The sequence below is a fragment of the Lithobates pipiens genome, unplaced genomic scaffold, assembly GCF_037356315.1.
Source record: "Lithobates pipiens isolate NorthernLeopardFrog02 unplaced genomic scaffold, aLitPip1_a1.2 Scaffold_19, whole genome shotgun sequence".
Lineage (NCBI taxonomy): Eukaryota > Metazoa > Chordata > Amphibia > Anura > Ranidae > Lithobates > Lithobates pipiens.
The window spans coordinates 498,197,734-498,217,571 of NW_027507764.1; the positions used below are offsets into that span (position 1 = coordinate 498,197,734).

Sequence of the window (19,838 nt, forward strand, 5' to 3'; positions counted from 1 at the left end):
GAATGAGTATGGGGTACAATGTACCCCTACCCATTCACCTGGGTAAAAAAAAAAAAAAAAAAGTTAAAAAAACACAACTCAGGTTTTTAAAATACTTTATTAGACAGCTCCGGGGGTCTTCTCGCTGGACTCCTCCACTATCTTCTGCTCTTTTACTAGCGGAGGAGCCCGGCTTCCTCCTGCATCGCCGCCGCCACCCGGGGGTCTTCTTCCGACTTCAGGAGTCTTGTCCCGATCTTCGGTTCTTCTTGCCGGGCCTCTGCTTTCTTCTTCCAGCTCTTTTACTAGCGTTGACCCGGTCTTGTCTTCTTCCGATGTTGACACAACACTCTCTCTGGCCGTAATGGCAGGGACACGTCACGCAGCGACTTATATAGGCATAAGGGGCAGGGTCACTGGGTGATGTCACAGTTCCAGCATCCCCGGGACTGTGGCATCATGAGGGGCGGGGTCACCATGTGACATCACCCAGTGACCCCGCCCCTTATGCCTATATAAGTCGGCGCACGATGGGAAGAGGAAGGAGGAGGAAGAAGAGGAAGAAGAAGACGACGACAGCCACAAGACCGGGCCAACGTTAGTAAAAGAGCTGGAAGAAGAAAACGGAGGCCCGGCAAGAAGAACCGAAGGAGCGGGACAAGACCCCGAAGTTGGAAGACCATCCCTGGACATCGGCGGTGACGGGTTCCTCCGCTAGTAAAAGAACAGAAGATAGTGGAGGAGTCCGGCAAGAAGACCCCTGGAGCGGTCTAATAAAGTATTTTAAAAACCTGTGTTGCGTTTTCTTATTAACACTTTTTTCCCCCAGGTGAATGGGTAGGGGTACATCATACCCCATACTCATTCACATAGGGTGGGGGGCCGGAATCTGGGGGCCTCTTATTAAAGGGGGCTCCCGGATTCTGATAAGGCCCCTGCCCGCAGACCCCGACAACCATTGGCCAGGGTTGTCGGGAAGAGGCCCTTGTCCTCAACATGGGGCACGCGGCCTGGTACGGCTCAGGAGGGGGGGCACTCGCTCGTCCCCAACCCCTTTACCGGGCTGTGTGCTCGGATAAGGGTCCGCTATGGACTTTGGGGGGACCCCCACGCCGTTTTTTTTCTGTGTAGGGTTTCCCCTTTAAATCCATACCAGGTGACGGGGCTCGGGAGGTGTCAATCTCGCCAATGGAGGCGGTGACATTGACTTCCTGTGCTAGTCCCGTCTACATGAAGCCACGTTCATAATCAACAGACTTTACTCCGTGTGTGGGCAAGTCCATTCATTTCAAAAGTCCGGCGGAAAAGTCCAGGCGTGTGTGAGCAAGTCCACTTGTTTGGAAAGTCTGGCGGACCTCTGCTGCAAAGTCCGGCCGGATATTCCGATCGTGTGTACGCGGCATTAGGAGAACTATAGTTTGAGCTATTTTGCTGAAGCACAACATGCAGAAATTTTTTCAGCCTTGCTGAAAGGCATTTTGTGCCATTCTTCATAGGACAGCTGGACCAATCTGAGCAAGGCAAAAGCCAGTTTTTTATTTTTCAAAGGTTTTAATTTTAAGATTAGACAGAAACATAAAAAAAAGGAGCACACAAAAATAAATAAATAAAATACATAGTCCTACCAGGTTGGAGGTTCTAGTATGAAATGCATGACAGGAGCCATGCGTCATATGTCCATACAGTTACACAGCACAGAGTAATCAGATAGACAACAAACACTTAGAGAGACTAAACTGTACAATAAAAAGGAATACACCAAGCACTTAAAGTGTTACTAAACCCAGGACTCTGTATTCACTATAACTGGTCTTCCACAGTACACAGAACCTGGAAATGCAATTATTTTAGTAAATATAAACTGCTAAATACCTTTTCTCATCAGCAGTATATAGCAGTCTTGTGACTTCTATCAATGTCTGGCCAAGCACTGGTTAAAGCTTGTAGGAGGAGTTTTAATTCTCCCCGATTGTCCTATGAGGATGCATGACCCCTGACCCTCTGTCTGGACAGTGCTGATCACATGCACCTCCCAAGAAAAAAAAAAACAAAAACAAACAAACAAACAAACACACACACACACACACACACACACACACACACCTCTCTAGCAATACACGCCAAACTGAGCATATGCAGCTTGCCCCCAAGGCTCTGTTCTGTAAGCAGATGGATTGGGAACTGTGGAAAAAGAGGAGGATCATAGAAGACAGGATCAAACAGCCTTTTTACGCATTGCAGGGGATTAACCGCTTGGGTTCCAAAGTGAGTATAACAAACATGCTTTACTGCATATACAGACTGATTTTACTGTTGTGGGTTTAGTAACACTAACTATCTCGGAGACGCTAGGCCTGTAGGAACGATGGGGTTGATGCAGAATATATGAAGAGTATGCCAAATAAGATATGATAGGTAAAATGATGCATAAACTATACATACAGATATGAAGAAGAAATCATGTATTTCAGTGCACTCAATAAACCAGGCATTTGGTTTAACAGATAAAGTATACATGTAGAACAAAATAGGTAAATCATGCACTGTGCTGCAGTGGCTGAACTAAGCATTTAGGTGTGATGGGTTAACCAGAATTTAGGTATAATAGACTTATCAAGCATATAACCATGATGCCAGCATGTGTCTTAGTAAAGTAGTTGTAACAATAGCGGAATAGAGGGGCTTTAAAGCAGCTATACAAAACGGATTTGAAAGGAATTGAATAAAAGTACTTTATTTAGGAAAATATAAAAGGTAAATAGCACGTTGCTGTTAAAATATAGACTCTGGTTAGGGGAGAACAAAAACATTCCACGTTACAGAAATGCAAACATAAAATTACAGCATCACATATATGTCTGCTGTGATGGTGCCCTGGTACGTTTCGACCCATGTGGTCTTCTTCAGGGGGTTGGTTTGCTATAAAGAGATATATTTAGCATCTCACATATTAAAAGAGGATTTTCCAACATGTATTCAATTTCATATATACACAAGGTATAGTTACCACTGAAAGGTGAAAAAAAAAAAAAAAATCATCTCCTGACCAGTTTTTTTTTAAACCGTTGGATGATCCCTGAGGTTCCATAACCATCCGTGCCCCAAAGGTGGGAAAAGCTTGATCCATTTGTATTGCTGCTTTAAAGCCCCTTGGGGGAACCTTCCCATATTGTTCATTTTGGGGTGTGCAGCTTCTATACCTCTCATGTCTTTCCCATGCTATATAATGTTTGGTGGTTAAACACCCCTTCCCCCTTCACACATGAGAGATATGCAAGACAGATTGGTCCAATTGAACCAGATATCACCATGGAGAATAAAAATGAAGGATTTAAATATGGTTTAATGTTGGCTCATATTGTATGTTGCTGTTATTTACAAATTGTATTTGCATTAATCTATATATATATATATATATATATATATATATATATATATATATATATATATATATATATATATATATATATATATATATATATATATATATATATATATATATATATATATATATATATATATATATATATATATATATAAATTTGTCCATCGTCCCATTCGTGGTAGATCCTGGTGGGTTCCCACTTTCCTTGATGTCTCCTCAAGTGGGGGTTTCGGCCCCCTATAGCTTCCCAGCAGGGTGGGGGGATGCAGAGTGTTTCTGTGTTCCAACAAGGCTCTAACAGGCAGTCGAAATTTCATTTGGTCACGGGGGGGGGGGGGGGGGTTGTTGAGCAACATCCTGCCGGCATCCCTGGATCACATCTGGACATCTGCCGCGGGGCGCACATGCGCAGGACCCCTGTGTGTGCGGCGTCATGATGTCACATAATTAAGGCGGAAGGGACAATGGCAATTGGGGATTTCCGCCTTCCGGGGCGCCGAGGCAGTGACACCATGGCCGCTTCTCTAGCGGCCTAGGATGCCACACCTTGGAGGTGGGAGAGGGGACGGCACCTGCAGCCTATTTGACTTTCCCTAATCCATGAAGCCCTATAATACCAGGTTGCATGAGGATGAAGACAGGATCCCATGCATCTCCGAACTGATGGTCATTCCACACAAATGGTTCCATGTAAGTACTCTATACAACTATGGTGGATCGCTGAGATTGCCAATTTAGGTTACCATCATTAGAATACATCTTAGATTTAATACTGCAATTTGGGCTTTGTTTATAGAGCTTCTGGCTTCTTGTATAGTTGCAGCCAGGTATCCAATTGATGGTTTATTGTACTCACACTTATACTAAGGAACATGACATTATAATCTATATATAGTTTGCGGGTCTGCACTCCCTGTCACCATATATTATTACGATTACAGTACACTTTGACTGCTTTGTCTCAGTCATTATTTTCCACATACACTTCCAAACTAGCATCAGATTCCTAGTTGAATTTATTGTACACGCCCTTTAATTTATTTTCATTTTACATTCATTTGAAATTTACACACCCTTTCCCATTATTCTGTATGCCTTCGCACTCTTTCACCTGGCATAGCACAATTCACGTCCCACACTTCGACACTTCTTTCATGTAATCTAACCTTCTCATTCACCTACACTTCTCTACTATTCACACTTTCATACAACAAATAATTATTTTACTAGTTTTTCCTTTTCACATAATAAAACATACCATTATTACAACAACATATATACAGTGCCTTGCAAAAGTATTCACCCCCTTGGCTTTTTACATATTTTATTACATTACAACCATTAGTTCAATGTTTTTTAACCTGAATTATAGGTGATGGATCAGAACAAAATAGTCTAAGTTGGTGAAGAAAAATTAGAAAAATATATACATAAAACTATTTTTCAGAAATAAAACAAATTATAATTGGCATGTGCGTATGCATTCACCCCCTTTGTTATGAAGTCCATAAAAAGCTCTGGTGCAACCAATTACCTTCAGAAGTCACATAATTAGTGAAATGATGTCCACCTGTGTGCAATCTAAGTATCACATGATCTGTCATTACATATAAACATCTTTATGAAAGGCCCCAGAGGCTGCAACACCAAGCAAGAGGCATCACTACACTGCCATGAAGACCAAGGAACTCTCCAAACAAGGGACAATGTTGTTGAGAAGTACAACTCAGGGCTAGGTTACAAGAAAAACAAAACAAAACTTTGATGATCCCTAGAAGCACCATCTAATCTATCATAACCAAATGGAAAGAACATGGCACAACAGCAAATCTGCCAAGAGACGGCACCAAAATCCACGAATCTGTCAAGGAGAGCATTAATCAGAGAGGGGGCACAGAGACTCTCTTTTCACCTTTCAGTGGTAACTATAATTTGTATATATGAAGTTGAATACATGTTGGAAAATCCTCTGATATTTGAGATGCTAAATATATATCTCTTTATAGCAAACCATTCCCCTGAAGACCACATGGGTCGAAAACGCGTCGGGACATCATCACAACAGACATATGACATGTGATGCTGTAATTTTGTGTTTGCATTTCTGTAACGTGGAATGTTTTTGTGATCCCCTGACCAGAGTTTATATTTTAACATGCTATTGAACTTTATATTTTCCTAAATAAAGTACTTTTATACAATTCCTTTCACATTCATTTGTATTGCTGCTTTAAAGCCCCTATCTTTCCCATGCTATAGTAAAGTAGTTGTAAACCTCAGACATGAAATAAGAAGAAAACACATCCATCTATTCTTTGTATTTGCTCCCATCCAAAGCACTGACTGTGATTGCTCTCTGCTCCTGCCTTATTTCTTCTGTTGAGTGCATAAGTCAGTTCGGACAGGTTTTCCCGACTCCAAGAGAAAATTGTTAACAGGGCAGGAGGGCTGCAGCACACAGCCTGTGACCAATATCTTCAGCTGTGCATATTCTCAGTGTGCTGAAGGGGGGGGTCTGGCAGGGTGTCCCATACCTCCAGCCAGGGCTCAGAGCTCTACTCACTGAGATCTACAGTGCGGGCACCTCTGTTATTTGGATTCCACTTGCTCAGCGGGGGATCGCTCTGCTGATCCCCACTGAGCAGGCAGATGACAGGTCTGCCTCCACTCACTGTGCAGAGCGGACACAGACCCAGTCCTGCTCTCCTCTATGGGAAAATCGGGTGAAAAAGGACCGCCTGTTTGTTTTCATGCGATCATATTCAGTCCGATAGACAAATGGGAAATAGGACCACCATATGTCTGAATTTTGCATACAGTGTTTGAACGGATAGTGAAGGAAGTCAGCGAAGTGGCGGATGTCACCGCTGACATCCGCCACTCCATAGGGGAGACTAGAGGGTCCGATCAGGTCCTCCTGAAAAACTGACAGGCAGACCTGATCAGAAAGCTTGTGTGAAAGGGGCCTTAGACTTCAGATCTCTGCTCCCTGCTTTTCAGAGCTGGGAGATCCTGTGCAACTTTTGAACTTTGAAAGGCAGTGGTTCTCAACCCTATCCTCGAGTACCCCTAACAGGCCATGTTTGCAGGTTTCCCTTTATCTTCCACAGGTGCGTAAATCAGAGTCAATGGCTTGGTATTTTGGACAGCTATTTTATCTAAGAGAAATTCCCAAAACATGGCCTGTTGGGGGTACTTAAGGACAGGGTTGAGAACCACTGTTGTAGGAGGACAGATGGCTACTATAAACTGGTACAACCTATGTAAAACTATTGGTTTCTTTTCTGTGCGTCACCTGAGGTCACGGTGAAGATATTTGCCAGCACACCATGGAACGACACAAATAGCGTCCAAACGGGTGATTTATTGCATGAGCACAACACAAAGATAGTGCAACGTTTCAGAGCATGTGAGGTCAGTCACGTCACTGGATATGTGAGGGTTTACAACCACTTATAATGGGGTCAAGTTAGAAACGGAACCACAGCCTATTCTGCAACATTTTATTTAGGAAAATGAAGAAAAAAAAAAAAAAAAGGAAGAAGAAGGAAGAAGAAAAAACAAGCTTGGTATTACCTGACATTGCATCTCTTCAGAACTGATCACTAAACCAGCGGTGGAGCTCTCCGTTTCCCCATTCACAGCTCCAGGCTCCATCGCTAGCAGGTCCAGGGTCCTCATGGTATGGACATAGAAGGACTTCTTTAGTTTTAATGCCTCCTCCAGCACTCTGACAGAGTCCTCTGCTTGCTCTTTCAGCTGTAGACATAAAAGAACAAGGCCCTTTTTTTATACAGTAGCTGTCAAATTAGAAATGTTGACAGGGTTGGGAATTTCTAATCCCAATCACAGTTCACATCCTCCTCATGATGTCAGATATAAGTGCATCTGTGTGTGGGTCATAAAAAAACTCCATCGATTGATAATATGTTAAAAATATGGGGCATCAAACTATCAATGTGAAGCCATCTCAACACCGCAATCCAGCTTCATTGTGAAAAACAAATCCTTGCCCATATATCAACCTGTCACTCTAGTTATCTGCCTTTCCATCCAAAAATCTCTGGGACAGGTCATCTAGTCTTCAGTAAAGTGATCTGCTTATCCATCTAACTGCCATTCTGTTCAGATCGTTAGACAATAGACTCAATTCACATAGCTTTATCACAATGTGCATACCCATTAGTGTGCGCAGCCTACTGCATTATTGTGTGCACCCCAGAGCACAAACACAGATGTGTTTATCAGCAGAGCAAAGATGGGCATCAGTAGGGCAGTGGACGGTATCAGTAATTTTTATAATTTTTTACAATATAATTATTACTCTTACAAATTTTTCTAAGGAGCCCCGTGAGGCTTTGGTGAAATATTAAGGGTCCAAACCCCTGATGTCTCACTTTTGAAGAAACCGAGGACAGAGATTTCCCAGTCCCTTTCTCTGTAGCCTGCAGAAAGTATTGTTTACTATGCTTCAGTTAAGAATTAGCACAGGAGTGATTGGTACAGATCACTTACTATGTTCATTCAGAAAAGGAAGGCTGGTTAATGAAATATTTACCAGCCCCTTCCTCGCCCCTGAGAGAGGAGAGGAGAGGGGGGAAGCTGGCAGCACTGCAGGGGAGAGACAGGAAGCATCGGCACCACACAGGGTATTTAGGGTGTGCCCAGGCACACCATCACCCTGTGCACACACCTTTTATGCAAATCATTTTTAAATGTTGTTGGACTCCACTTGATCACTTAAAAAAAGAGTAACTCCACTTTAGAGGGGAAAAAAAATAGCAAAGAAAAATAATATAGCAACATTAATCATATTGTAATTGAATGTTATTAAAAATACCCTTTCCTTTTCAATCTGCAGCTCTTTTCTGAGAATACATTAAAATATGGCTACCGGGTCGTGTTTTGAACACAGAGTGTGTACTGACCACTCCCCAGAAATGTCCTGCTTGTGTGATTGCCTCACCAATTTTCCCAAAAATCTGCACCAAGGTACAAGTCACATTTCAGGCATCCCCTGCAACAAAAATGTCATTTTTGGAGAGATACATTCAATAGGAACCTGTCTAAAGGGATGCAGGCCCAGCAGATTTCCTCATTAGTGCCCTGCGGCTGCTAAACATGACAGTTATTATAAAACCACTCCCAATAGACTCACTCAGAACAGAGGCACAGAGGAAAACACATGGATTACTTCAGAATAACAAAAAGGTAGGAATCTGCAACAAAGTTTGTTATACTCCCTGCAATGTACATAGATCACCCATGGGGGATGTTTTTTTCTCAAAAAAAAAAAAAAAAAGAAAAAAAAGGAAGGTATTCTTATCCTGGTGTGGTAGCTTTGCAAATTCAACCTAATGCATCGGTTTGTCAGATAGTCCATCAGACACCAATGGACTGTCCATTCGTCCACCCAGCGCTCCGTTTGTTTACCAGCCGATGGTAAATTTCTCCATCGATTGGCCCAACATTTTATTGTACGTATTTTAGATGATAGATAATACAGTCTGAGTAGCCCAGAAAATCATAGAAACCCAAGATGAGATCCTTTGCTAAAGCTACCATCTATGAATGAATGACATACTTGTTTACGGTGATCTGATGCTTTAGATTAAAAGTAAATAACTCAAACACAAGTAAAAATAAGTTGTTTTTTTCAAAAAATATACTACAGAAACGGTGTCACATCCAGAAAGCATGACACGGGGTAATAATAAGTAAATTATATATATATATATATATATATATATATATATATATATATATATAGTTTCTGATATAAGCAGTCATTGCGGTTTTGAAAAAAGTCCCCATAGAAGAGTTGCATTTACTCTTTGTATTCATCTCAATAAGTGAAACACTATTTCACCAACAAGGATCATTAAATAAAATAACAAATGACACCATCCGCTATGTAGAATGCCCTGCCTCTAAATGTTTTTACAATGAGTAGGCGTCACCCGTAGACATTGTATATACAGCGACTCCAGACACAACTAGCAATGGTTGACTGAAATACAGACTGATTATCATCAACTGTTTCCATAGCAAACCTACCACTTTCAGAATATTTTCAGTGAGCTCTTTTTCTTGTTGCATTTGATTCATTCTGTTGAACAAAAAATAAATAAATAAACACACATTATTCAAGTGTGCAGTCTTGTGATCACAACAACATTCCATATTGGAGTATTTAACAGAAAAGAACAAATTCATATGGCTTACACAAAGTGGGACATACAGCTTTGTCACTGAACTTGTACAGCTACAATTTGTCAATAACCTAAGTAAGGAGATTTTTGTGCAGGCGGTTTCATTATTATAAAGCAGATCTAAATGGTGGCAATACCACACATATACATGGGGCAAGTCTATTAGCCAAGAGAGAATGGGCTTGTTTACACTGTAGCCCTTGCTCCCTTTCTAAAGCGTGTTCCACAGTGGATCACTTTTCAGTGGGAAGTTGACAGGTGGCTGGGAGGAGATCTGTCCCCTTCTCACTTCCCGTTTTGATCCTGAAAAAAGTCTGTACCATTGCACCGCAATTGTGTACATGTGGTTGCAGCACAGCCCAGTCTATTTTTTACTGCAATCCCCCTGCCATTCCTCAGCTGCATGTGTGAATGAGCCCATATAGTAAATATACACACAGACATATGTCAGCACATGTATATGGTTATGTCAGCTGCAAGCAAACAAATACATAGGAACTATTTTGCCCACCAGAAAAATGGTAAATAGAAACAGCAGTGCTATATCATATAATTAAAAGGGTGAGAACATTTTTCAGAGCCTGACATTCTATAGATTCAATTTGCTGAAAGGTAGATGGATGCTACCCATTTACATTGTTTTGGATGCAAGTACCCCCCCCCCCCCTTTTTTTTTTTTTTGGGGAGCTCTTGCACAATGGATTTTTTTTTTTTTATGAATCAACCCCGTTCTATTCGCTGTTGTGCAGGGCAGGGTAACCAATGCTGAGCTATCCACCCTCATGTTTAAAAACAGACATCGCAATTTCTTGCTGAGGCATCACCTGAAGGCAAATTTTTGTAATGTAACAACCAAAAATATCTGATAATTAGGGGCCAATATACTAAAACTGGAGCATTCAGAATCTGTTGTAGTGGTGCATAGTAACCAAATCAGCTTCTAAACTTCAGCTTGTTCAATTAACCTTTGAGAATAAAACCTGGAAGCGCATTGGTTTCTATGCAGAGCTGCACCGGATTTTGCACTCTCCAGTTTAAGTAAAATCAACCCCACAAGGTTAGTGTGAAAGGCTTTAATTGTATTAAGGACCAGTAGAAACGCAGTCCAGATGTGTTACGGATTCTTTTCTGCATACGCATTTTTGATGCGTGCCACCGCCCCTCATTTTTCTTAGTCTTAAATAAGGACATGTGCGTTACAGTTAGGGCTGAAACAATTGATTAATCGACAATTAATCGATTACTATTTTCATAATCGATTAATCGGCCAGTAACATAATGGGGTTAAAAAAACTAAAAAACTAAAATGAGCACAGGACTGTATGTGGTGTGAATTAGCCCCCAGAGTATCTAAAACCAATGGGGTTGATCAACTAAAACTGGAGAGTGCAAAATCTGGTGCAGCTGTGGTAGCCAATTGGCTTATAACTTCAGCTTGTTCAATTCAGCTTTGACAAACTGGAAGTGGATTGGTTTCTATGCAAAGCTGCACCAGATTTTGCACTCTTCAGCCTAAGGCTAGGTTCACACAGATGTGAGAATCGCTCTGACTTTGGAACACTTATCGCTTATCAGAAGTCAAACCCCATATGCACAGAGCCTATCAATTTGTGGCTGCCGCTGAGACTGCCATTGCTGGCAGATCTTGAAGGTCAGATTGCTGGTTCGGACTGTGCAAATATATGGGTTGATTTACTAAAGGCAAATCCACTTTGCACTACAAGTGCACTTGGAAGTGCAGTCACTTTAGATCTAAGGGGAAGATCTGAAATGAGGGGAAGCTCTGCTGATTTTATCATCCAATCATGTACAAGCAAACATGCTGTTTTTTAAATTTTCCTTGCATGCCCCCCTCAGATCTACAGTGACTGCACTTCCAACTACACTTGTAGTGCAAAGTGGATTTGCCTTTAGTAAATAAACCTCATAGTGCTGCATTCAAAAGATGCTCATTTTGTTTTTAAGAGAAACAATTTCATGCAATTAAAAACAGTAAAGTACAATTGCTATTTGGTTCTGCAACAGAAGGGCACAAAAATCAAAAGATACAACGATAAAAAAAAAAAAAAAAAAAAAAAAAAAAAGCACACATGCATTAATAAACATCCCCCCATAAAGTTTACCTACAGTCAGATAATGAAGCTGCATGACTTTTGTTATAATCTTGAGGACTTACACATTTGGTTGTAGTGGACCCTGCTTAACTGGCTTCACAAGGAAACTGCTTTGTACAATGGTCCTGATTGCCCTGTAACAGAACAAATAACAGAAGAGGTAAAAAAAAAAAAATTAGTTGCCTTCACAATTTCCACTGTAAAAGTAGCTCGTGTCCAGAAGCAATTAATTATCTGTTCTTAACTGCAGATAAAAAAAGAACTGGCTGTGCGATTATATCTGAACACCGGATAACAGCAGCGCCCACTGTCAGCCGGTCATTGCTTTGTGTATGTGGAGCAACTATATGCATCTGTCCATCTGGCCTAAGAGGGAGGTGTGAAAAGCCTATGACTTCTGGTCTGTGAAGGATGGGGAGAAACAGAAGCCCCTCTAAGTATAGACTTTTAAAAGGTCTATTACAGGAAATGTGTCAGAGCAACTGACATTTTCCAGGTTAAAAGCAAGCATAAAACAGGTCCTTCTCCAGTGGGATCAGTCTGTCACATCCATCATATCAGCAGCTGCTCGGTATGCTGCTCATCTGTGTTCCAGGAGCTGGCTGTGTGTGGAAGGAGAGCAGAAGAGAGCTGGAATGCTCGTGGAGAGTAGCAGCAGCATGATGACGTCACAGAGCGTGTTCATCACGCGTTTCTGAGCATGCGTGCTGACAGTGGCATGTCAGACATGCGCCTTCAACAAGCCTGACATACCAAATCCGACACATTTTCTGTAATAAATCTTTTAAAAGTCTACACTTAGAGGCACTTCCGTTTCTCCCTTTCCTTTGCATGTACCTTTGGAGATCATTTTTACTCCTTCAAAGAGGCTTCTTGCCCTAAGTTTGACACATTTAAAAAAAATAAAAAAAAAAAAAAAAAAAAAAAAAAAAACACCCTTTCAGCTTTTACCCCTATCCTTGGATTGAGCCTACCTATTCTTATTTATGGACTGTGCTTTTTCTAATGATCTTATAATTTGTGCCAACACTATACTACTTCTACTATGTAAAGCTTGCAGAGCTGAAGCAAACCAGCATAGAGAATCCCAGGTACTACACTGTGCCTGCACAGAAACTGAAACACACATAGGGGGACATATATCAAGTCATTTGTGACACAGTTAAATGCAAATTAGCCCGTCTCGCTTTTAGCAACGTATAAAGCTGGGAACACACAAGTAGTTTTGCAGCTGAACAATTCTAATCTGAAAGCGTAACTGGGTTAGTCAGACACTTTTTTATTCCCCTCAATAATAAGATGCGGCACTGAACAGAATTAGCAGAAAATTGACGGGCCTCCCACAGAGAAGATATGTGAAAAAAATTGACTTAAATGGGAAAATTTAAATCGGTCATGGATTAGGGAGACGCAGACCAACTTTCTTCATTAACTACAGCTCTGCATGCTTTATCATCATCAAGGATAAAAACAGACATTCAATATTGCAAAACAGGGGATTAGAATTTAAATCCATATTAATCCCAAATATAGGAGAAGCGCAACACAAATTCTATCCAACCAACATTTGATTGCCGCTGCAAGTTTAATAGGTTTGTACGTAAGAAACAGTAAGAACCACAATAAAATTTGCTTATTTGGGTTACAGTCTATAGTATGTTTCTGATGTACTTTACACACTGTCTAGAGCTGTGTGTCTCAAACACACCCATGAGAGATATTTTGGACATAGGTGATGCAATTTACATGTTTTTGTTTGGTACAGACACACACTGGAGGTCTTCAACTGGCTTAAAGTGGTTGTTAAGCCACTATCTCATCTTTACATCATCCCCCTCTGTCAGCTAAAAGCTGCATCCTAGTGCCTGTGCTTGATTAAAAAAAAAAAAAAAAAAAAAGAAAGAAAAAAAAAAAAAAAGGGGGGATTACTACATGTTTAACAGCGTCTCCCAGTGATAAGATGACCACAGGCTCTCAGCTCTCCCAGTGTGATATCTCCAGTGGGCTGGACTGATAATCCCCTGCTGTCAGCCAGGAAGGAGGGGAGCAGAGCGGAGCGTACACTGACAACAGTGTCAGGGCTCAGCAGTCCTGACATATTGTGGTCAGCATACAGAGGGGAGGGTAGAAACTGGCAGGATCAGTCAGGTATTTTTAGGTGATACAGGGGGCCAAAATACACAGCGCAAGCACTGTGCTGTATAACATGCTTTAAAAAGGAACAGGATCTTTATTTTTATTTAGGTCTTTTTTGGTTCAAACTGTGGGGATTGTGCTGAAGAACTGTTCTGTTCAGTGTACTGCCCTACTCCCTACGGAGACGAATAAGCCGAAGTTCCACTTTTGACAGGACCCTTCCCCACTTCCAGAGACGGTGCCCTGGCCAAGCTCAGCCCCCCTCCTCCTTCCTCCATCGCCAGGCCAATTAATAAGGGCAGTGCGCTTCGTGCATGCACAGTATGTAACCAGCCGTGAAGCTGGAAGGCTTTACTGCCAGGTTCACTAATCGGCAATGACGGCGGCTACACCCCACAGCCAATTCGTAGATCAGCTAGGGTGCCAACATTGTGGGCTCCATGGACATGTAAGTGTCCATATATGAAAAGTCAGCAGCTGCAGTATTTGTAGCTGCTGACTTTTAAATTATTTGTGGGGTGGGCGGACCTCCGCTTTAAATATAAATTTATTTTGGGAGAAAGGAAAGTCGTAGCCACAGCAAGTGTTTAGAGCTCAAGCACAGAGATCTCACCAACAGGGTCCAAGGGAAATAAAATAACTTGTCAGGTAGTTTACCATCCACAAAAAACTGACCCAATGAAATGAATGTCAACAAAAACCAGTATCACAACTGATGCTAAAGTCTGGTTTATTCCAACATCTCCCTTTGAGAAGCCATCCAGAGAAAGCTTAGTGCAATGAGCAAGCCTGGGCCATTGAGTGTCAGCCTCTATTGCCTGCATATACAGTACAAGCATTTTGTAAGCATAGTGCCAGAAATCAAGATATTAGAAGCTTAAAGCTATCCTTTACATAGTTCCTACATCCCAAGACATATTCCTGTTATAGATAAAAAAAAAAAAAAAAAAAAAAATTAGCTGGCTGAAGTGCAGCACCCAGGCTAAGAGAGAAAAGGTCAGTACTAGAAGTCAGTCAAGATCTGATGCAGTGCACATGTGCTAAAAAGGTAAAATAATGACAGAGGAAGTGGACATATCTCATCAGTACACTGCTGTACCTTTACTATCCAACCACAGACAGTGGAAGATCCAACACCAGACTGTATTGCTTAAAGATCAACTCCACCCTTGGTGTGGAAGACGCCCGGTGCTGGATTGCGGGGTGGTGAGTCTGCAGGGGACAGGGCTACAGAGTATACACTGTTAGGGAGCGTGCTAATTTTTTTTCTTATTTGCACGCCAATAAAGGATGTTTAAGTTTGCCTACCTTTTGGATCCTCTCTATTGTCATTGGGGCAGCCTGTTATTTTAAGTGATTGACTATCAGGGAGTCTTGGGAGGCAGGAGGTTGTGGACCAAACTCTGCGTTTACAGGATTTTTTTTTTTAGATTTACTCATAACTCTAGACCGGGTTATCCAAGTTTGTGAAATACACTAGATTACCAAAAGTATTGTGACGTATGCTTTTACACGCACATGAACTTTAATGGCATCCCGGTCTTAGTCCGTAGGGTTTAATATTGAGTTGGCCCACCCTTTGCAGCTATAACAGCTTCAACTCTTCTGGGAAGGCTGTCCACAAGGTTTAAGATTGTGTCTATGGGAATCTTTGACCATTCTTCTAGAAGAGTTCAGGCACTGCTGTTGGATGAGAAGGATTCTGTGCAGGCCAGTCAAGTTCCTCCACCCTAAACTCGCTCATCCATGTCTTTAAAGTGGTTGTAAACCCTTACAAACCACTTTGACCTACAGGTAAGCCTAGATTAAGGCTTACCTGTAGGTCCAAGCAATATCTCCTAAACCTATATGGTTTAGGAGATATTTGCCCAAAAACAGGCACCGTTGTCTACAGCACATGCGCCGTAGACAGCGGCGCGCAGGCGCACTGAGCGCGGCATTCTCAGAGACGGAGCTGCCGCGCGTGTCGGCTCCCGTGCGCATGCGCGGGAGTGACGTCATCGCGGCTTCGCCGAATGACAGCGGCGGAGCTGCGAGACCCCACCAACAAGATGGATGCGGCGGACTACAGGGGACAGCGGCGACTTCGCTGGCTCCTGTGTCAGGTAAGTGACACATAATGGACTACTATGCGATGCATAGTAGTCCATTATGCGTTGCCTTTGCAGGGAATGAAAGAGGAAGTAAACTCATCAGGGTTTACTTCCTCTTTAAGGCCCTGGCTTTGTGCACTGGTGCGCAGTCATCTTGGAATAGGAAGGGGCAATCCCCAAACTGTTCCCACAAAGTTGGGAGCATGAAATTGTCTTGGTATATTTACACCTTAAGAGTTCACTTCACTGGAACTAAGGGGCCAAGCCCAACCCCTGAAAAACAACCCCACACCATAATCCTCCCTCCACCAAATGATTTGGAGGGGTGGCCCAATACTTTTGGCAATATAGTGTGGATGAGCAAGTTTGGGGTGGAGAAACTTGACTGGTCTGCACAGAGTCCTGACCTCATTCCGATAGAACATCTTTGGGATGAATTAGAGTGGAGACTGCAAGCCAACCATTCTCGCCCACATCAGCGCCTGACCTCACAAATGTGCTTCTGGAAGAATGGTCAAATATTCTCGTAGAACACAGTGGTGTAGTGGTTAGCACTCTCACCTAGCAGTAGGGGTTGCTGGTTTGAATCCCAACCACGGCACTACCTGCCTGGAGTTTGCATGCTCTCCCTGTGTCTGCGTGGGTTTCCTCCGGGTGCTCCGGTTTCCTCCCACAATCCAAAGACATGCAGGTAGGTTAATTGGCTTCTGTCCAAAATTGGCCCTAGTATATGAATGGGGACCTAGGATTGTGGGCTCCTTGAGGGTAGGGACCCATGTGAGTGTACAATGTACAGGGATAGGGACAATTGTAGACAGTCACTCAGGTTGAACTGGATGGACTAGTGTCTTTATTCAACCTTACTAACTATGAAACACACTCTTAAACCTTGTGGACATCCTTCCCAGAAGAGTTGAAGCCATTATAGCTGCAAAAGGTGGGCCAACTCAATATTAAAGCCTACGGACTACTACTGGGATGCCATTAATGTGTGTGTGTGTGTGTGTGTGTGTGTGTGTGTGTGTGTGTGTGTAAAGGCAGGCATCCCAATACTTTTGCCAATAGTGTGTGTGTGTGTGTGTGTGTGTACAAACACACACACTTAGCAGTGTAAAATTTACCTGGAATGCAGCATTAACATACTGTATCACCACACCGAGGTGGAAAATCATCATCTGTACCTAAATATTTTTCTCACTGAATCTGTATGGAAAAATATTGCTAACTCTACATATAATATATGCTCAGCTAGCCTACTAATTCATGGATCCTATCTCAGGGGGCAATTGCAACCAGTCACAAATCTGTTAGCAGGCAGGTACAAATAGACTAATGAGTGGTAAATGGATTTTGATTAAATAAGTTGATTTATTCAATTAATGGCTACTCATTTACATTACCATCTGTTGTACAGCATGATGGCCATGGCAGTGGTTGGAGGTAAGCTGGAGAGGTCCAAGTCCACATGCTTTGTTCCGGGAGGTACTTTACTCACACAAAGGAGCTCATTGAGTAACATGTTCAGCACAGGTACTGATAAACTGAAACACAGACAGACAAATAAAAACATTAGATGTTATCAAAGACTAATATGAAGACATATAAATAATATTGGCAAATGAGACCTAAAAAGTTAAAAACCACACAAATTTAGAAAGAAATAACTACAAAAAAAAATCAAATAAATAAAAGTTGAAATGAAACTCTTGTGGTGCTGAGAAGCAAAACAAAGACATGGTTACCTTGTTACATTTATGCTGCTGATCAACAATACAAATATTAGAAAAACAAAATGGCTGTTAAAGTCGAAATGTTAATTTTAGGTAGTATAGAGAAAGGTTACTACATTTGTCAAACTGCTCTCTGTATCCCCACTGGGACATTTTTACTCCCTTTTTGGACAGGAATCACACAGAACAGGAACTGGGGAAGTTGGTCCCATCAGGGCACATATAACAAAAACAAACCTATAAAGCAAAATTAGGAAGAATAAGAACCTCTTTCAGCTTTAATGCTATTTATATTCCTACAGGGGAGATTTCTCCTGACTTCCTATTCAGGTGACATTTGTCAGACAAAGCAGGAAGTGGAGTGAAATCTCCTTACAGGCGATAAGACAGCATCATCAACATCTAAACTGTCCCCATCTTATCCACAAAAGGGGACTGACTGGAGCTGGACTCCGCAGAATAATAATCAATGAATAGCTGCATAGCCATGCTTTGTTTTCACAACAAAATCATTTTTAGGCATCTATGAAAAGCAATTTTTCTGCCTTAAAAATTGTTATACAAAAACTAAAGAAGCCCAGCAATGATTCATATAGCACAGTGGATGTTATTCAGTATGAAATATCGCTTAAAGGGTAACTCCACTTTCATGGCAAAAAATATAGGCAATAAAAAAAAAAAATTTCATAATGCATATGCAAATGCTACAAAAACTAGTAGGAGCCACTTGGTGTGCATGCACAGCGATATGCAACATGTCTATCGCAATCGTTATATTGTGTATATTTAAAGAGGAAGTCCACCCTAACACTTAAATTCTTACCCTGCAGTCATTAATGTGAGCCAAGTCTTATGCTCTAAAATGAAAAAGAAAAATATATTTTTTTTGCGGCAATTTGTCAGGGCAATGACTGCTGTTAGCGCTTCAATCATCCCAGCACCATGATTGATTTAGTGTCAGGGTGACTGAAGCGTTCATTATTTCTATTATTACATTGTAAAATTAAACAGTTAAACTCTCCATAATGCAGAATCAGTGGGAGCCCTGAGCGTGTCACTTGCCAAAAGATGCAGCGTATCACTTGCCATGTCACCTGCCACCAGATTTGTATTGTCACTTGCCACATCGCCTGCCATCAGATGCAGCTTGTCTCCTGCCACCAGACGTGAATTGTCACTTGCCATGTCGCCGCCACCAGATGCAGCTTTTCATGTCACCTGCCACCAGATGTGGATTGTCAATTGCCATGCTGCCTGCCAGATGCGGTTTGTCACTTGCCACGCCACAAGCCATGTCGCCTGCCACCAGATGCGATTTGTCACTTGCCACGCCACGAGCCATTAGATATGGATTGTCACTTGCCACCAGATACAGCTTGTCACGTCGCCTGCCAGATGCAGCTTGTCACATCGCCTGCCACCAGATGCGAATTGTCACTTGCCATGTCGCCTGCCACCAGATGCAGCTTGTCACTTGCCACATAGCCTGCCACCAGATGCGAATTGTCACTTGCCATGTCGCCTGCCACCAGATGCAGCTTGTCACTTGCCACATAGCCTGCCACCAGATGTGGATTGTCACTTGCCATGTTGCCTCCCACCAGATGCGGTTTGTCGCTTGCCATGCTGCCTGCCACCAGATGTGGTTCGTCACGTGCTACGCCACGAGCCATTAGATGTGTATTGTCACATGCCATGTCGCCTGCCACCAGGTGCAGTGTGTCACTTGCCACCAGATGTGGTTTGTCATGCTGCCTGCCACCAGATGCGGATTGTCACTTGCCACGTCGCATGCCATCAGATGTGGATTGGCACATTACCTGCCGGTGCCACCAGATATGGATTAGTACTTGCCACGTCAAATAAAACCAAGGAATTTCCAAGCTCAACTTACCAACCAGCCTGCGACCAACCAAAATTAAATTAAAAACAGGGATTTGCAAATGTGTGCATCTAAACACCTGTTTTTAAACGCATACCGATAGACAGGTTAATTTAGTTGGTTGCAGGCTGGTTGGTTAGTTGAGCTTTGAAATTCCTTGCTTTTGACATGCGTTTGCCCTTCCAGTGCCTCTTTGCTGTGAAGACCAGTTATAGGTGGGAGCAGCAACATTTTTTTTTTGTACACTTGCCATGTCACCTGCCAGTGCCTCCAGATGTGTATAATCACTGCACTGGTGGCAGCACTG

The 19,838-nt window shown here is 42.3% G+C and overlaps 1 protein-coding gene across 1 annotated transcript in view; it reads right to left on the minus strand.

Moving 5' to 3' along the window:
• INTS8 (integrator complex subunit 8) overlaps positions 1 to 19,838 on the minus strand; it is a 90,172-nt gene that overhangs the window by 62,131 nt on the left and 8,203 nt on the right. Inside the window, exons 4-7 of the mRNA XM_077493056.1 lie at positions 17,320 to 17,460; positions 11,753 to 11,824; positions 9,422 to 9,473; positions 6,941 to 7,123 (exon numbers count right to left, since the gene is read on the minus strand). Coding sequence (XP_077349182.1) covers positions 6,941 to 7,123; positions 9,422 to 9,473; positions 11,753 to 11,824; positions 17,320 to 17,460 — 448 coding nt within the window. The remainder of the gene's footprint in view (positions 1 to 6,940; positions 7,124 to 9,421; positions 9,474 to 11,752; positions 11,825 to 17,319; positions 17,461 to 19,838) is intronic.